At 44.2% G+C, this 18,073-nt stretch overlaps 1 protein-coding gene across 8 annotated transcripts in view; it reads right to left on the bottom strand.

Annotated features, from left to right (window-relative positions):
• LOC134958139 (TRIO and F-actin-binding protein-like) overlaps positions 1–18,073 on the bottom strand; it is a 145,735-nt gene that overhangs the window by 5,932 nt on the left and 121,730 nt on the right. For all 8 annotated transcript variants that reach the window (XM_063940522.1, XM_063940521.1, XM_063940523.1 and 5 more), the window contains 2 exons: positions 17,678–17,837; positions 11,066–11,179 (listed from right to left, as the gene is read on the bottom strand). In XM_063940522.1, coding sequence (XP_063796592.1) covers positions 11,066–11,179; positions 17,678–17,837 — 274 coding nt within the window. The remainder of the gene's footprint in view (positions 1–11,065; positions 11,180–17,677; positions 17,838–18,073) is intronic.

The raw sequence follows: 18,073 nt of genomic DNA, 5'->3' as shown, positions 1-18,073 counted from the left end.
AATTGGAAAATGTGAAGTATGGAGGATGGGTTTAGGAATTACAGTTGTTTAATATGTTGTTCCTTCTTTTTCAAGGGACCAAAAGTAATTAGGCAATTGACTCAAAAGTGATTTCATGGACGGGTATGGGCTATTCCTTTGTTATTTCTTTATCAATTACGCAGAAAAAAGGTCTGGATTTGATTCCAAGTGCGGCATGTGCATTTGGAACCTGCTGCTGTGAACCCACATGTGGTTAAAGGAACTCTTAATACAAGTGAAACAGACGGGATCCGCAGGAGATATAGGCACACTTTAAGACTTTGATTGGGTGTGAACTGGCTCATCCCTCTATGCCCCTCCTCCAGACTCCAGTTTACATTCTGTGCCCAGTGAGACTGGCCACACACAGGGGAGCTCTACTGAGTTTCTCTGAAAAGACTTTTGTTAGGTTTATTATTTTCAGGGAGACCTGCTGGCTACAGGCTCCCTGCTTCGTGGGAGTGAGGGGAGAGAAGCAGACCTACTTCTTCTGAGTTCAAGGGCTCTGCTTCTTAGGCTACTGGACACCATCAGCTCCAGAGGGTTCGATCACTTGGTGCGTCTTGCTGCTTGTTCCCGGAGCCGCGCCGTCACCCCCCTCACAGAGCCGGAAGAAAGAAGCCGGGTGAGTAAAAGAAGAAAAGAAGACTTCAGTGACGGCAGAAGACTTCAGTGTTGAGGTACCGTGCTGCGCGCCATGCTCCCACAAACACAGCGGCACTGGCAGGGTGCAGGGCGCAGGGGGGGGCGCCCTGGGCAGCATGGACACTGAAGTTTTTAAACTGGCAAATATGTATGTTATAAGTGCCTAGGCACTAAATATAGACCCCCGCCAGTATAATTATGTAGATTTGAGCGGGACTGAAGCGCGCCGGTGAGGGGGGCGTGTCTTAGCCCTCACAGCTCTTCCAGCGCCATTTTCTCCTCACAGAGACGCTGGTCCTTCCTAAACACTGCTGCATAGATCAGAGTGGAAAACGAGGGGGGGGCACAGTGGTGTAATATAAATTTAAATAAAAACACTATATCATGAGCGCTGGGGGAAATGAGCTGGTAAACGCCTTCTGGGTTTCCATGACAGAATGTACTGGGGTCTATCCCTTATAGCCAGTGTAATGTCAGTGGGTATTTGGTACACGTGTGTCGGCATATTTGAGGCTGGGGGCTCTGCCACAAAGGGAATGACTATGTCGGTGCTGTCGACTCCTAATGGTACTTGGTACATGTAAATATGGCAACATGTCAGTAGTGGTATATTTTTCCCAAGAGAAAACTATATGGGAGACAAAGACGTGGGGGGTGTCCCTGTCGGCACCAACAATATCTGACTGGGTGGATATGGACATGATTATATGATGCATATCAGATAGATCTATACCTATACGTAATATGTATGTATAGTATGATTATATAGGTCTGTGGCACGATCACAGACGTGATAATATTTATAGAGGGAGTCCTATTCATAGAATAGATTTCTCTCAGACCCCTCAGGGTCGCAAAAATTTTATTTTGCCCAGTTACTACTCCCTGAGATCGACTCGAAAATCTTTCTTAGGTCGACCATAATGTTTCCTGATCAGATCCTCAAAAATTGTCATTCAATACCTGTTCATACACGTTAGAACGTATTAACTTCACTAGGGACTTTGCTGTTCCTGACAAAAAATATGTATATGTAGGTGTGTGTGTGTGTGTGTGTGTGTGTGTGTGTGTGTGTGTGTGTGTGTGTGTGTGTGTGTGTATATATATATATATATATATATATATATATATGTGTATAGGTGCATTGGAAGGTATATATGTATGTATATATGTATATAAGGATATTTATAATGAATGCTGAGGTAAAGTTTGTCCTTCTCAATGGATAGAAGGTGAGAGTCACCCCCTGTTATGCACGGGGCCCTGTCACAAAGGATCGTATGCAGGAAGATATGTGATACTATAATTATGTGTCCGCATGTACGTTGTTTATACCTGCATTACATGCGCATGGGGGAGTAGTTGTATGCAACTTAAGTTGAGTCATTTCTATATCATTGCAGCATACTGCCGTGTGACTACAAGGGATATAGGACTCTTGTTTTCGCGGGCCACTTCCATGGCGGTCTCGACTAGGAGGGCATTGTGGATTCACCAATGGAATGCTGAGGCTGACTGAGAAGAACTGGAGTATCTTCCCTATGAAGGTAAAACCTGGTTCGGGGATGGCTTTGTTAAGTTGATCTCGGCAGATACCACTGGTAAGTCTACCTTCTTGACCCATGTTCCCTCACAACGGTTGGTGACGCATTTTTGTAGGATGCAGTCATTTCGACCGAATGGATACGGTTTTCCCTTTCTTTGCAGGTAGAGGTCAGCAGCCTTTTCAAATTCGCAGAAACAAAAATCATCCTCTGTTTCTACCACATCCACCGCATGTCGCTGGGTCTATCTTGCGGGAGCCCACACCGGTGGGACCACGTCTAATACTTTTCAGTCAGTCCTGGAACGGACGTGGACCAGTGAGTTTAAGAATAGAGTCCCAAGGGGGACATACTGGAGTTTCCAGACGATTCCTCTCACTAATTTTTCAGATGAACCTCTCCAATTCTCCTCTGGACGGGGAGGTAGTAGGTAGTATGAGACGCCATACAAGAGTTGGGTCAGGATCAGGTCATTGTCCTGCTGTCCCGGTCACAAAAAAAAAAAAAAAAAAAAGGATAAAGGCTGTTATTCAAGCTTTTTCGTGCTTCTGAGCCCGGAAGGCTCGGTGAGAACAATTCCAAACAATTTCTACTTACGAAGTTGAACTACATGATGGAATCTTTCTGGGCAGGGATCTCCAATCTGTTAAAGTAGAAAGAGGGTCTAAATACGGTTCTTCCGCATTAGGCTTACCTGGTTTGCTAGTCAGGATTGTCAGTGCCGATTCACCGGAGTGATGGCGGTATGATGGTTTTCTTCAATAGTAAAAGAGTCATTATTACTCTGTACTGGGACGCTCTCCTGCGTACGGGGAGGGCTAGAAACAAGTGGTGCAAAACGTTGTTTTATCCCTGACGGATCTTCAACAAAGTGGTTGGCTCCTGAACTTGCCAGAATCACGGTTGATCCCAACGACGCAGTTGTCGGCGTTGGGAAAAATGTTAGATACAAGACTGCTGAGAGTTTGTTTCTTTCAATGGAAAGAGCTCTGAAGATCCAGAGTCAGGTCAGATCTACAACAGTGTCAATCCATCAATACGTTCCATTGATGAAAAAGAGGGTTGCGGCCTACGAGGCCATTCAGTGAGCAGGTTAAATGCCGGAGTGTTTTTTAGCGGGACCAATTGGACATGTGGTCCGGGTCTCACCAGCACTTGCACCGGAAAATAATCTTATCTTCCAGGACCAGAATTTCTCTCCTGTGTGGCTGCTCAGTTCTCACCTCCTAGAGCAGGGGTGGGGAACCTTTTTTCTACTAAGGGCCATTTGGATATTTATAAAATTCTTCGGGGGCCATACAAAAATTATCAACTTAAAAATGAGCATGCTCCCTGTAGATATGCTCCCAGTAGATATGCCCCCAGTAATTATGCCCCAGTAGATATGCCCCCAGTAGATATACCCCCAGTAGATATACCCCCAGTCAGTTGTTATGCCCCAGTAGATTTGCCCCCAGTAAGTATGCCCCTAGTCACTTGTTATGCCCCATTAGATATACCCCGTCACTTGTTATGCCCCATTAGATATGACACCAGTCAGTTGTTATGCCCCATTAGATATGCCCTTTAGTAGCGACGCTTACACACACACACACACACACACACACACACACTAAAAGAAAAAAAAACCCACAATACTCACCAGCTTCGCTCCTGTTTCCGGACCATTGCCCTCTCCGCCTGGCCACTCACTCCTCAGAACTATGGGAGAGAAGTCATGACATCTCTCCTATAACACCGCACAGCAGCACACGCACACTGCCAGAGCTGGAAGCCAGAGCTCAGGAGTGAGCTCCTGCCTCCGGCTGCTACTGAGGGTAAGAAGCCAGGTGCCCACTAGTAACAAAATCTCAGCGGGCACCCGGTTAGGTGAGCCTGGCCGGGCCGGATCAAGTGGCTCTGCGGGCCTTATACGGCCCTCGGGCCTGAGGTTCCCCACCCCTGTCCTAGAGGGATGAAGGTTCGCGATCCGGGATGGGATCCTGGTGTCCATGGATGCAAGTCTCCAGGGCTGGGGAGCAGTCATTCAGGGGGAAACAAATTTCCAAGGAAAATGGTCAAGCCAGGAAGCTTGTCTGCACATAAACATTCTGGAACATCTTGTTCGTGGTCTGCCCGGATTAAGTCAGTGGGACAACATACAGCAGTGGCGTACGTAAACCGCCAGGGCGGATCGGAGAGCAGAGCGGAGAGGGCAGAAGTCACAAACGTTTTCCGCTGGGCTGAAAGGCATGTAAACGCTCTGTCAGCGATCTTCATTTCGGGTGTGGACAACTGGGAAACAGTCTTCCTCAGCAGACACGACCTCCATTCAGTAGAGTGGGGTCTTCATCAAGAGGTCTTTGCAGAAGTGTCAAGTCGTTGGGGAATTCCTCAAATAGACATGTTGACGTTTCGCCTCAACAAGAAACTTAAAAGATATTGTTCCAGGTCGAGGGACCCTCAAGTAATAGAGGTGGATGCCCTGGTGACACCGTGGGTGTTTTCAGTCAGTCTAGGTGTTCCCTCCACTTCCAATCAATACAGATCATAAGAGGAACAAGGGTTCAGGTGATACTCATTGTTCCAGACTGGCCAAGGAGGGCCTGGTATCCAGATCTTCAGGAGTTACTCATAGAAGATCCCTGGCCTCTTCCTCTTCGAGAGGTCCTGTTACAACAGGGACCGTGCATATATCAAGACTTACCGCGGTTGCGTTTGACGGTATGGCGGTTGAACGCCGAATCATAGCCTGGAAGGGTATTCCCAGTGAAGTCATTCCCACACTTCTTTAGGCTAGAAAAGTAATGGCAAAGCATTACCACCGTATTTGGAGGAAATATGTGTCTCGGTGTGAATCCAAGAAAGCTCCTACGGAGGATTTTCAGCTGGGGCGGTTGCTCTATATTTTTACAAGCAAGTTTGGATGCGGGCCTAAAGTTAGGCTCCATTAAAGTACGAATTTCGGCTTTATCAATTTTCTTTCAGAAGGAATTGGCCTCCCTTCCAGAAATACAGACCTTCTTGAAAGGCGTGTTACACAGCCAACCTCCCTTTGTGCTCCCTATGGCTCCATGGGATCTTAATGTGGTGTTGCAGTTCCTGCAATCTCATTGGTTTGAACCTTTACATAAGGTTGCATTCAAATTTCTTACTTGGAAAGTGATCATGTTGTTGGCCTTAGCATCCGCAAGGCGGGTATCTGAATTGGCGGCTTTGTCTCACAAAAGCCCCTATTTACTCTTCCATGCGGATAGAGCGAAGTTGGGAACTCGTCAGCAATTTCTGCCAAAAGTGGTTTCACGTAAACCAGCCTATTGTGGTGCCAGTGACTACTGACTCCTTGGCGGAATCGAAGTCTCTCGATGTGGTCAGAGCTTTAAAAATCTATGTAGCCAGAACGGCTCATATTAGGAAAACAGAGGTTGGGGTCCCTGCTTCCAAGCAGACTATTGCGCACTGGATCTGTAATACGATTCAGCAGGCTCATTCTAAGGCAGGATTGCCATTACCAAAATCAGTGAAGTCCCGTTCTTCTAGAAAGGTGGGCTCATCCTGGGCGGCTGGCCGAGGGGTCTCGGCATTACAGCTTTGCCGAGCTGCTACTTGGTCGGGATCAAACACCTTTACGAAGTTTACCAGTTTGATACCCTGGCTGATGAGGACCTCTTGTTTGGTCAATCGGTGCTGCAGAGTCGTCCGCACTCTCCCGTCCGTTCTGGAGCTTTGGTATAAACCCCATGGTTCTTGAAGCATCCCCAGCATCCTCTAGGACGTATGAGAAAATAGGATTTTAATACCTACCGGTAAATCCTTTTCTCTTAGTCCGTAGAGGATGCTGGGCAACCGTCCCAGTGCGTACTGTATTTGCAGTTATTGGGTATGTTTACACACACATGGTGTGTTGCGTTTAAGTCAGCCTATTGCTGATGATGTTCATGCCATGACATGCGTTATGCGGTTATTGGTTGTGTTTACACACACAGGCTGTGTTACGCTTTATGTCAGCGTATTGCTGCATATTCTTCATGCTGTCGGCTGGTGTTCTATGGAATGCCACGTTCTGCGGTATACTGAGGTGTGAGCTGGTAAGATGCTCACCGTGGTTTAACAATAAATTATTTCCTCAAAATGTCCGTCTCCCTGGGCACAGTTACTTAAAATGGAGTCTGGAGGAGGGGCATAGAGGGAGGAGCCAGTTCACACCCAATCAAAGTCTTAAAGTGTGCCTATGTCTCCTGCGGATCCAGTCTATACCCCATGGTTCTTGAAGCATCCTCTACGGACTAAGAGAAAAGGATTTACCGGTAGGTATTAAAATCCTATTTTTACCTGTCCCTGAGAAGAAAAGATCAGTTACATCATACATCACCATCCTTCAAAGCCAGCTGTAGATAGAGCTAGTAATAACTCCTGTATACCTCTCAATAATGCTTTAAATGTAATAACAAATTAAAAAACATTGCAGCCCATTAGTCTGCAAAAACCAAAACCATCAGATGGATAGCGGGAACCTTAGAGGTGGCCAAATCAACAGTTTGGTACTTCCTGAGAAAAATAAAAAATAACGCAATGGTGAGTCCGGCAACATAAAAAGGCCTGGACGTCTACTGAAGACAATAGTGGTAGATGATGGCAGGATCCTTTCCATAGTAAAGAAGAAACACTCTACACTCTCCAGTAGGTAGGCATATTATTATCCAAGTCTACTATAAAAGAAAAAACTTAATGAGAATACAGAGGGTTCACCAATGGTGCAAACCATTCAAGAACCTCAAGAATAGAAAGCCTTACACTTTGCCCCCCTCAAAAAAAAAAAAAAAAAAAGGAAAAAAAGTCAGCCCAGTTGTGGAACAGCATTGTTTGGACAAACCAACCTGTACCAGAATGATGGGAAGAAAATCAGTATGGGCATGGGATGGAATGGCTCATGATTCAAAGCATACCACATCTATAAAACACGGTGAAGGCAGAGTAATGGCATGGGCTTGCATGGCTTACAATGGCACTGGGTGATTAGTATTTATTGATGATGTGACAGAAGACAGAATCAGCTGGATGAATGCTGAAGTGTATAGAGATATATTGCCTGCTCAGATTCAGCAAAATTCAGTAAATTTGATTGGACGGTGCTTCACAATACAAATGGACAATGACCTAAAACATGCTGCAAAACCAACCCAGGAGTTTTTTTAAGGCAAAAAAGTAAAATTTTCTGTAATGGGTGAGTCAGTCACCTCAGCTCAACCTGATTGAGTGTACATTTCACCTGCGGAAGACAAAACTAAAGGCAGAAAGACCCATGAACAAGCAACAACTGAAGACAGCATCAGTAAAGAGATGCGTTTAATTTACCGTCTGTCGGCGGTCAGGATACCAATGCCGGAATCCGGACAGTCGACAATGCCGCCAGCCAGAATCCCGGCGCAACAGGGTTAGTCCCACTCGTGGGTGTCCATGACACCCATAGAGTGGGATGAGAGCCACAGAGCCCGCAGCGTGGCAAGCACAGGGAGCCTGCAAGGGGACTCTTTGTGCTCAACTCCCTGCCAGCATTCTGGCAGGCGGGACTGACAGCTGGCATCCCGCCCGCTGGTAATCCATACCGAACCCGCATTAAAAGCCTGGTAAAGCATAACAAAGGAAGAAATCCAGCATTTGGTGATGTCTATGGTTTCCAGATTTCAGGCGGTCATTGTCCATACATCATTAAGCAAGTACTCCATCTGAGCAGAACACTGTAGTTGAAAGAAACAGATTACTTATAATTCTAAAACAGCCAAGACAAACATCTGACCTTTCCTCATCACCAAAGGAGGCAGTACAATGACTGGTGGTGATGCCAGTTGCTGGAGTCAGAGTTTTGATCACTGTCCACAGCTGTAGTGACTATGTCCCCCCATAAGACAATCCCAAACTAGGGGTTAGCAGTCACAGAAAAAGGTGCATATTGTGGCTCCTTTGTAGCAGACACCCCTAGCTGTGAAGAGATCGTGGTTCCCGATTAAAATAAAAAGCCAAAATAAATCTAAAAGTTAAGTGGTTGCTGTAAGTAGCCACTGAATAAGCGCCAAGCTCAGACGGGCACAAAAGAATACCGAAGATCCCAGACAAGCAATGGGGGTATAGATTTGGAGAAGTTTCAGTTTTGCTGGTATATTTAAAGTGTCCCAAGCTCCAGCCACTGCACTCTATACCCCAGTATCCCCATAGGATGAAGGAGGAAACATTTTGTAACAGTCACAAACCGATGAAACATTTATTTTACAAAACTGGTCAGTACTTGCATGCAAACAGTAAAAAACATCAATATATATTGTATGTTCTTAGGTTCTGCTTTCGTTTCTGTATGTGTAAGATTTATAATATACTGTACAGTGGAGAAGGAAGAAGAATTTTCTAGGGGCACTCTTAAGTCCCCAAAAAATGGTAAAATTAGACATGCCTGGTAAAAATATTTTCTAAATCTTAGCACATAAGTGATATACATACTAAATACCACAGCATGCTTCTTTATGTGTCTCAATCACTGACTATATGGTTGGCTTTTCCAGCTTATTTAACCATCTTGTGTTGACAATGATGTGACCAATCATGATGGTTGAAATGCATCATCACTGTGTGTCCTTGCTGCAATTCAGCATGCCGAGACCGCTGTATCCAGTTCCTGCCGCCCCGGCTACTTCCTCGGCTTACAGGAGGCATAGGTATTGTATATATCCTTCAGCCTCTCTCATCGGTGATCGCGGTGGGGGTACTCTGCAATCCCGCTGGTATCAGAGCACCCTGCTTCTCCCTAAAACCAACAGCAGATGGGACCCTTCTCCTATCAACTCTATTCCACTTTTACTCGGACCCGCCAGCTCTGACCGCAAATGCTGATATGCCGACAATTATGTCTCTGCCTCACACATACTGTCTCCAGCTTTCATTATAGGTATGGACAGATCGGATACGGCAGGGTTCATTTTTGATACTTTAAAATACAATACCCACCATTCTGTTTTGTCTACTAGGCACTCTCTCATCTGCGTATTTGGTAAAGGACAGCCATACAATGTTTTCCTTGACAACATGGCAATTCTGACCACCTAACACAGACAGCAGAAGGGCCACTTTATCTTTAACACACCCATTATACAGTACTGATCCAACTACAAATGTGCAAAACTATCAACCTCTGCCTCTCCTGGTTACCGATTTTTAGCCAATGAAAGATATATTTTTTAAATGCAATAAATTTAATACTAATTATTATTACTTTTACTATTACAGCTTTATCTTTCTTGGATGTTCATTTTGGGTAATAAGGCTGCCTAAGGTGAATATATATATATATGTATTGTGCAAACTCTGATTTCGGGTTACTAGATTGTGCCTATAGCTCTAGCAAGCTGTTCTATGTGAATTTATGTATGAGCTGAATAGATTCTCAAGGCATAGCATTGTTACCAGTCTTCTGCTTTAGCATATTTGATACAGAATCAATCATGCAACACTGTTAACTGTGTAACATAATTACCTAACTAAGGGGTCTATTCATGAAGCAGTGAAAAGAATGGAGAAGTTGCCCATGGCAACCAATCAGATGCTCCGTACCATTGTATAGTATGCAAATGATAAAAGTTACTTCAATGTTGATTGGTTGCCATGGGCAGCTTCTCCACACTTTTCACTGCTTCATTAATAGACCCCTTAGAAATGGTTACAGAATATTGTATCAACTTTGTAACAGAATCACTACGCAGTGAATGTAAGATTGCTAACTTGAGCCAACAAGCTCTTTGGCTATCATAGAAGTTGATGCATTCATTCTTTGTTTACCAATATCATCTACTTTGCGTCATTTGGAACTGGGCGCTGTCTGATTCCCATACATTAATTTTTAAATATAACAAATCACTACTGTTTGCCTAACATTTCTGGTCTCAGTCAGATTGCACAAATTAGTGCTTATACATTTTTCAGTATATTTTATATACTGACACATGATCAGTGTGATAATTTGGATCTATTTATATGTATTTGACATTTACCATTTTTCAAATACTTGGATATTGGTCCACGAATTATAACACGTAACATCTAAACGGTTTCTTTCCTTTTCACTATAAAATATTTAAAAAGTTATTTTTTTTAAATATTTCTACGACGCGTGTCTAATTAATAATTTTTTGGACTTAAGAGTACCCCCCCCAAAAAGAGAGAGTCTTATTTCTTCTCCACTGTATATTGTATGTCTTTCTGACTCAGGGAATTACCACCAACCTGCTTTGGATTAAATTTGTGAATAAGGTCTCAAATTATGAAGTTGGTGTGAAACACACATTTTACATTCCTTCTACTGTATATCCAATATCGGTATCTAATAATTGGAAACAGGGTAGGGATCTAGTGTGGATACTCAATGTTTGTGTTTATATGTGTAAGATTGTAAACGTGAGTAAATATAGCTTCCAAAAAAAAAACAAACCCAAATGGAAAAATAGCACATATGAAAAAAAAAGAATCCCACAGATAAATTTTCTGTATTTTCAAAATGAGATGTTTTGATAATTTACATAATTTCAGTTGTTTACTTAGACAGAAACATGTAACATTATGGGGGAATTCAATTAGGTGCGAGCCAACTCACCCTGCAAGTAAGTGCCGCTATATGCCGCAGTTACAGTAACTCTGTCTTGATGTTTATCATTCACAACCTAATAAGGCTGAATACAAAAATCTGTGAGTTCAGCCCATAAATTGCGGTGCCGCTGCTTGGATTGCCAAGCTGTTGCAATGGCAGATGTTCTGCCTCGTGGCTAATTGAATTCCCCCACAAATGTGTGAAAAGAGATTAGGGAAGCAGCACTCTAATACAGTGTTCCATTTACCTCCAGCTCAGCACTGCTTTTTTCTCCACCTTGTAACTGTCCCTCGTTTGGGCCATTACCCGCCATGAAAGAGCGGAGTTTTGAAATCTCTTCTGACAGTCTGCTGTTTAATTCCTAGAAAATAATGATGTGTAAAATAAGCCCAAGTCTCTAAAATAAAATAAGCAACAAAGTAAAAACATGGTCATTGCATTAAGGTGCACACTTTATACAAAATCATACTAACCAGACACATACTTTCATTATATAACTAGCACAAGGCAGATCAAATCTAAGGGCCTGGCTCAGAGATGGACGCAGGAAGCACAGCAGCTACTATTCTGAAGATCATTATACAAAATAAACTGAACACCGTGACCCTGGGTTCCTGAAGGCCTTTGGCAATACAGGATTTGTTTTTATGAGCAGACCGGTCACAGACTGAATCTTAAGAGGCAAATGGATGGGATATATTTCTATTTTCGTAAATCACTGCATACTTTTCCACATGACAGACAGGAAAAAGTACACTTTGCTTCAGTTTTATGGGGATGCCGGGCTGTCGACACTCACTTATTGGAGATGTAGGTTTATGCAGGAATTCTCTGGCACAGTGGTTTTAATAAAGAAAGCGCAAATAGGGACGTGGGCGTGAAAAGTTATATAATTAGACCCCAAATACGATGTGGTTAAATAAATGTAAACATATTAAATAATAATAAGTTGATAGTAAACTGAAAGTACCAAGCAATAGTTACACAAGATAGTATAGGTACACCACCGATAATCCAGCACACTTGGTTCCAGCCCTGTTCCGGATTATCGGTGGTACATACAGCAGAGTTTGGAGAGTCACAGAAACATTTTTTAGGTTGTGGCACAAGACATTTGGCACAAATACGACCCTCCAACATGAGTAGCAGCGTGTACTTTTTTCTTTTTACACATTTACAATGGAATATTCTATTCCTTCAAACAGATCCATGAATGTCACTGCTTTTACCAGTGATGAGGATTATTTTCTTCAGCGCTACAAGGTGTCCCAAATACACCATTCAGCAACAGGGCCAAATGTCATTTGTAAAATGAGAGGTCACCAAGTGCTTACACATAGTCACAGTAAATCACACTGACGTCACAATGGATTTTCTCCTCATAAGCATGGCATTAACTTGCATGGGACAGCACAAACAGCTATTCCCTAACAAGGCATTACTAGTAGATTAAGAACCTCACAACACCAGGCGCTAATTAAAATATATATATATATATATATTTAAATATTGTTTATAGAATTTTAATCATAAGCTGTAATAAACACTCAAAACATGCTTGTGAACACGTACAAACTCCACACCATATGCATGGCTGTGGAAAAAAGGTAATTTTTCTGACAAAAGTGTGCAGTAATTTCATTAACCCTAGTCTGATATGTACCAAACACCACCAGAAGAGTTTTGCAATAAATTAGCTTTTTTCTTTTCTATCAATAAAAATATTTTTTTTCTTTAAAACTAGTATGAGAGCCCCAAGTCTTGATCAATTTGGTACCCCCCTTTCACAAACAATCCATAATACTATTTTTTATTTTCCTGATGTGTGTGTGTGTGTTGGCAGTGCGAAACCGGCCATACACACCCGCCACCGCAACCCGAACACTACTCCATCTCCTACACTGTAATGATGTCTCCTACAGTGCTGTGGGATCTGTACTACAAACCAGAGCGTCTTAAGGATGCCCCCTGCAGCACCCTACAAACTTGGTGAAGGCGCTGCCGCCAACAACCTCCACTTTGGGTGCAGATTTATGGGAGCCACTCAAGGGGTGGGTGCTGTATAGGGCGCACCATCACCCTGTTATAGGCCTGATACGCACAAAAAACAAACAAACAAAAAACAAAAATACAAAATAACAACAACCATATACAGTATAGACAGGGGCAACACCTGTAGGAAGGTACATTGAGTATGCCTATTAGTTTCTCTGCACAGCTGGGGTCAGCAGCTTTTCCTCCTTTGTTTGGTAGCTCAGCCTTTATGTTCCACCCACATCACATGTTCACAACATTTTAGTGCCCTGCTGCCAAATGTACTCAGTTGTTGAGGGAGGGGTAGGGGCGGTAAATGGGCTCCTGGTATCGGAGGGACACAAAAGGCGGAGCTTTGGATGGCTAGAGAGCAGAGCTTCGGGTGGTCGGGGGCAGGGCTTCAAACTGCTCTGTCGGTGGTTCCCATGATGGGAGTGAGAGAAGGAATGGGGGGGGGGGGGGGAGAAAGACGAGGAATGGGGGAGACGAGAGAGAGACAGAGAGAGAGAGGAATAGGGGGAGACAGGAGAGAGAGAGAGAAGAAAGAGGATGTGAGAGGAAAGGAAAAAGGGGAGACGTGACGGACAGAGGAGGAATGGGGAGACAGGAAAGAGAGGGGCAATAGGGGGAGACGAGAGAGGCTGAATAGGTGGAGACGAGAGAGAGAGAGAGAGAGAGAGAGAGAGAGAGAGAGAGAGGAATAATAGAGAGAGAGAGAGAGAGAAGAGGAATAGGGGGATAGGGGGAGACGGGAAAGAAGTGGAATGGGGGAGACAGAAGAGAGAGGAGGAATGTGGTAGACGGGAAAGAGAGAGAGGAGGAATAGAGGGAGATGGCAGGGAGAGACTGGAGGAAAGGAAAGGGGGAAATTACGAGAGAGAGAGAGAGAGAGAGTGGGGGGGGTAACATTCACACTATACATAGTCAGAGCAGGAGAAGGCAGCAAGGTATTTATCTGTCTGTAGTGTGTTCCTGGCTGCAGATGCCCAGATTCCTTTGGCTGCCAGCTGTCTCCATAGTAACTATGGGGTTTATTCAGAGTTGTTAGCAAACCACAAAAACACACTAATGGGCGAAACCATGTGCACTGCAGGTGGGGCAGATGTAACATGTGCAGAGAGAGTTAGATTTGGGTGGGGTGTGTTCAAACTGAAATCTAAATTGCAATGTAAAAATTAAGCAACCAGTATTAACCATGCACAGAAGCAATATAACCATCCCAAATCTAACTCTCTCTGCACGTTACATCTGCCCCACCTGCAGCTCAGCATGGTTTGCCCATTAGTGTGCTTTTGTGGTTTTCTAACAACTCTGAATAATCCCCTATGTCCACCAACACCCAGACCAGGGTACACACTCTGGGATCGTCAGCACGGGAAGGTCCAGCGTGGCACCATACTGCTCCGGGAAGGAACATACCAGGTGAAGTCCAGCCATGCACCCACAGGGCAGAGGACAATCACCGAGGGTACGCTCAAGGGTGCTGGAGCCATCTTTTAAGTTGAGGAGGATAGGAGCTGCGTGGGAAGGGGGGGAAGGATGCACGCACGGGTCCGTTCACCTCATCCTCCAGAGCGATCGTTTGGAAAGTCTGGCAGGTACTTGGGTTATGAGGTAGCCTAAATCCAGCAGCTACTGAGCACCTAGGGAAATCCACCACTGTCTGTTGCTCCGCTGGACTGGCCCATCTGGCCATCGCTCCAGCCCTGGATGCTGCCAACTGAACTCAGTTACTGAGGGAGGGGTGGGTGAATGGGTTGCAGGATATTAAGGAACACAACTTCTGACACAGGAGGCGGAGCTTTGGCCAGCCAGGGGGCAGAGCTTCAGACTGAATGCAGGTACTGAGGGATGGGTGGCTTGTTGGGCTATAGGCTATGGAGTAACATCTTCGGACACAGGAGGCAGAGCTCCAGATGTTAAGGGCGCAGCTTCAGACTGCTCAGTGTGTCCTGCCAACTAAACGCAGTTACTGAGGGATGGGTGGCTTGATGGGCTGCAGGTTATGGAGGAACTCATCTACAGACACAGGAGGCAGAGCTCCAAATGATAGGGGCGGAGCTTCATCAAGGTCAGGGGGCGGAGCTTGACTGCTGAGTGGGCCTGTGTCTCTCTCCCCCTCCCTACATGTAAGCATCAGCGGCAGCGGCTCCCTCCTCTGCCTCCTTTTTGATTATAGTATTGGCCAGCTTCTCCCAACCTGTAAGCATTATTGCCCCCCCTTCCCCCTCGTGTTTCATTGAAAACACACTGAGACACAGCGGAGGAATGCCGGAGCTGGCACCTGACTGCTGTCTAATCACTGACAGCTTGCCGGGAGTATTTAGCCAGCAGGCACTCTGCATTTTTGGCGGAGCTGGCAGGCCTTATGGGACCCGCAGGGCCCTAGGCGGACGCTTAGGTTGCCTAGCGGTAAATCCGCTACTGGTCCCAGCCCACCTGCATAAGAAAACCAGTACTCCTCATCGGCGTGTTTGGAGCTCCAGCCACACACTGGTACTGGGACTCAGGCGGAATCACAATTGGGACATCTATAGATTGTAAGCTTGAGAGCAGGGCCTTCCTACCTCTATGTCTGTCTGTTTTTACCCAGTTTTGTTCTACAGGTTGCGTATAATACGGAATATTCCAAAATACAGACTTTTTTGAGTGAGAGTGACATAGTGAAATCTTTGTTTTCTGTGGCTCAATGTACTCAAACTTTGTTTAAAACACAAAGTTATTAAAAATATTGTATTAAATGACCTTCAGGCTGTGTGTATAAGGTGTATATGAGACATAAATGCATTCTGTGCTTAGACTTGGGTCCCATCACCATGATATCTCATTATGGTATGCAATTATTCCAAAATACGGAAAAATCCGATATCCAAAATACCTCTGGTCCCAAGCATTTTGGATAAGGGATACTCAACCTGTATTACTGTTGTTCTAAATGTAAAGCGCAACGGAATATGCTGCGCTATATAAGAAACTGTTAATAAGAAACTGTTATTAATACCTAGCCACTGGCGTGGCGTGCCTGGGGTTCAAATGAGGAGGTCATCGCTACCTGCTGCTATATAGTAGTGAAATACCGAGTGCAGTTTCGGATTGCGCACAATCTAACAACCTGACTTCACTGCTGATTTCCCAGCCACAGGAATATAGAGATAAAGCCTCAGTATACTTATACGACTATATATACACATGTTGCAGTGGTGCCACTATATATATCTGTTTCGGGAACATTTTTTTCAATTATCACCTACAATGGGCCCATTATAAATACCTGTGATCTACAAAACTGGTTATATGTTATTGAAAAAGGACACCCCACATTTGCCATCATAATTGTGCAAAGTTTAGTAGATTGTTTTTTATGTATGTGTTTTTATTCGTGTGATACTCTTGCTTATATGCATGTGATATTTTTAGAAGAAATATGTTTTAAAGAAAAAATATTTTGATTGATAGAAAATAAAAAAACAAATTTATTGCAAAACTCTTCTGGTGGTTTTTGGTACATATCAGGCTAGGGTTAATGAAATTAGCGCACACTGCTGTCAGAAAAATGACTAGTAGATGCCCACTAACATGGCTCTAACAGCATCTGCTGCAATAGTAGCACACGGCATGCATAACTAGCACTAGATTTTGCCGGGGGCTGCAGGCTTAAAGTAAATGCATTGATCAACACATGAACTGCAACTCCAGCGTTTATTATTGTTCATTAATGTAGTGAGTGCAGAGCCCCTGTGATTTCTATGTAAACAATGTGGTCACAAACTGTGTTGCACCCCAAATCTAGGAATAGGTGATTGCCGAGGAATAGTGCTTTTTGTTTATTGTGATCGCATACCTAAACACTAATATACCATACACTAATGCCATAGTTATTTTTATGATAATTATTTTGAGCAATCGAGCAATATACCTGCAGCATAGTAGGGTTCCTTGCCGGGGGTGTGCAGACTTAAATGCATTGATCAATACATGAACAAAAACACCACTGTTTATTATTGGGACATCCCTGTGTATTATTTAATTATTGAACAAGACCCGTGAGTGCCGCCTTGAGGTTTTCCTTCGCTAATGGACACAAATAAAACTAAAAAAATGAAGATACCAGAACACACTTGATTAGGTCTTAAAATAAATGACCCCCCCCCCCCCCCCCCCCAGAAACTGCACAAGACCAAGTGTTTTGTCACAGAAGTATGAATCACCTGCAGCCTTGAAGGAGTTAACAGTGTTGTCCTGTATTTTTCAATAAGGTTTAGTACCACATTCCATTTCCTATTGTTATTGGAGAAGTCAGACAGACAACTTGGTTGCCCACCTAATCCTCCCCTCCTCAAGGTGCCAGTATTCATCTCCTGACCTAAAACTCTCCTGTCATATTTGTCCAATGTTATCCCATGCAGTGATTTCCTTGCCAGCTCATCCACTTTAAACCAAAAGGGAGGAGAATTCTAATTACAATTTACTAGACATTTTCTGAGCGGGAGCACATTTCCAGTGTGCTTAGAAGTCTAAAGCCCCATACACTAAAGATGGCCAAGCTTCAGCATGACTCCCGCTCCCTTCACGCCGGCATCGGCAAGTGTGTATGCATTTGCCGATGTCGGCACCCCGCCGGGTCCCCATCGCCGCCAATATCGCCAGGTACACACATTGGGTAGTGTGTACCCAGCTTAAGGAGGCGATGGGAAGTTTCTGGGTTTACTAGATGTGATTTGGCAGTATGAGTTAAATACTACACGCACATATACATTTGATGGCGATTTATGTCCTGGTCACCTAAAACCTGCCCTGTCAGAATCTTCATCATTGTTGCACTTGCCTGATTCTGCCTCAGTAGTTCCTGTCCTTCCTGTTGGCATCTTTGCATCTCTCTCTCCCGCTCCGCTGCAGCTTGGTTCAATGCTCCAATCTCCAGGCACTTCTGTGAGTAATGCTCAGATAAGGTCTGCAGTTCCCGTCTCAGGGCTTCCATGTCAGATCTGCCAAGAGAAGAAGGAAGACAATATAACAAGTTACAACAACCAGCAAAGCACTATAGGAAATGATGGGTAACAATCAGCCAGACTGAATGTGCTACAAATTCTTGCTTTGTGTATCCTGCTGAATGCTAAACCGTTACATAGTAAATACATTTTATTTTGACATTTTTATAATGAAACATCAAAGTGTATATGGCAATTATAGGCGCCCTTTAATAAGTACTTTCTAGCACACA

This window comes from Pseudophryne corroboree, chromosome 9 (assembly GCF_028390025.1).
Source record: "Pseudophryne corroboree isolate aPseCor3 chromosome 9, aPseCor3.hap2, whole genome shotgun sequence".
NCBI lineage: Eukaryota > Metazoa > Chordata > Amphibia > Anura > Myobatrachidae > Pseudophryne > Pseudophryne corroboree.
Note: the sequence above shows the minus strand (reverse complement) of the source record. Positions and strands in the feature narration are given on the sequence as shown.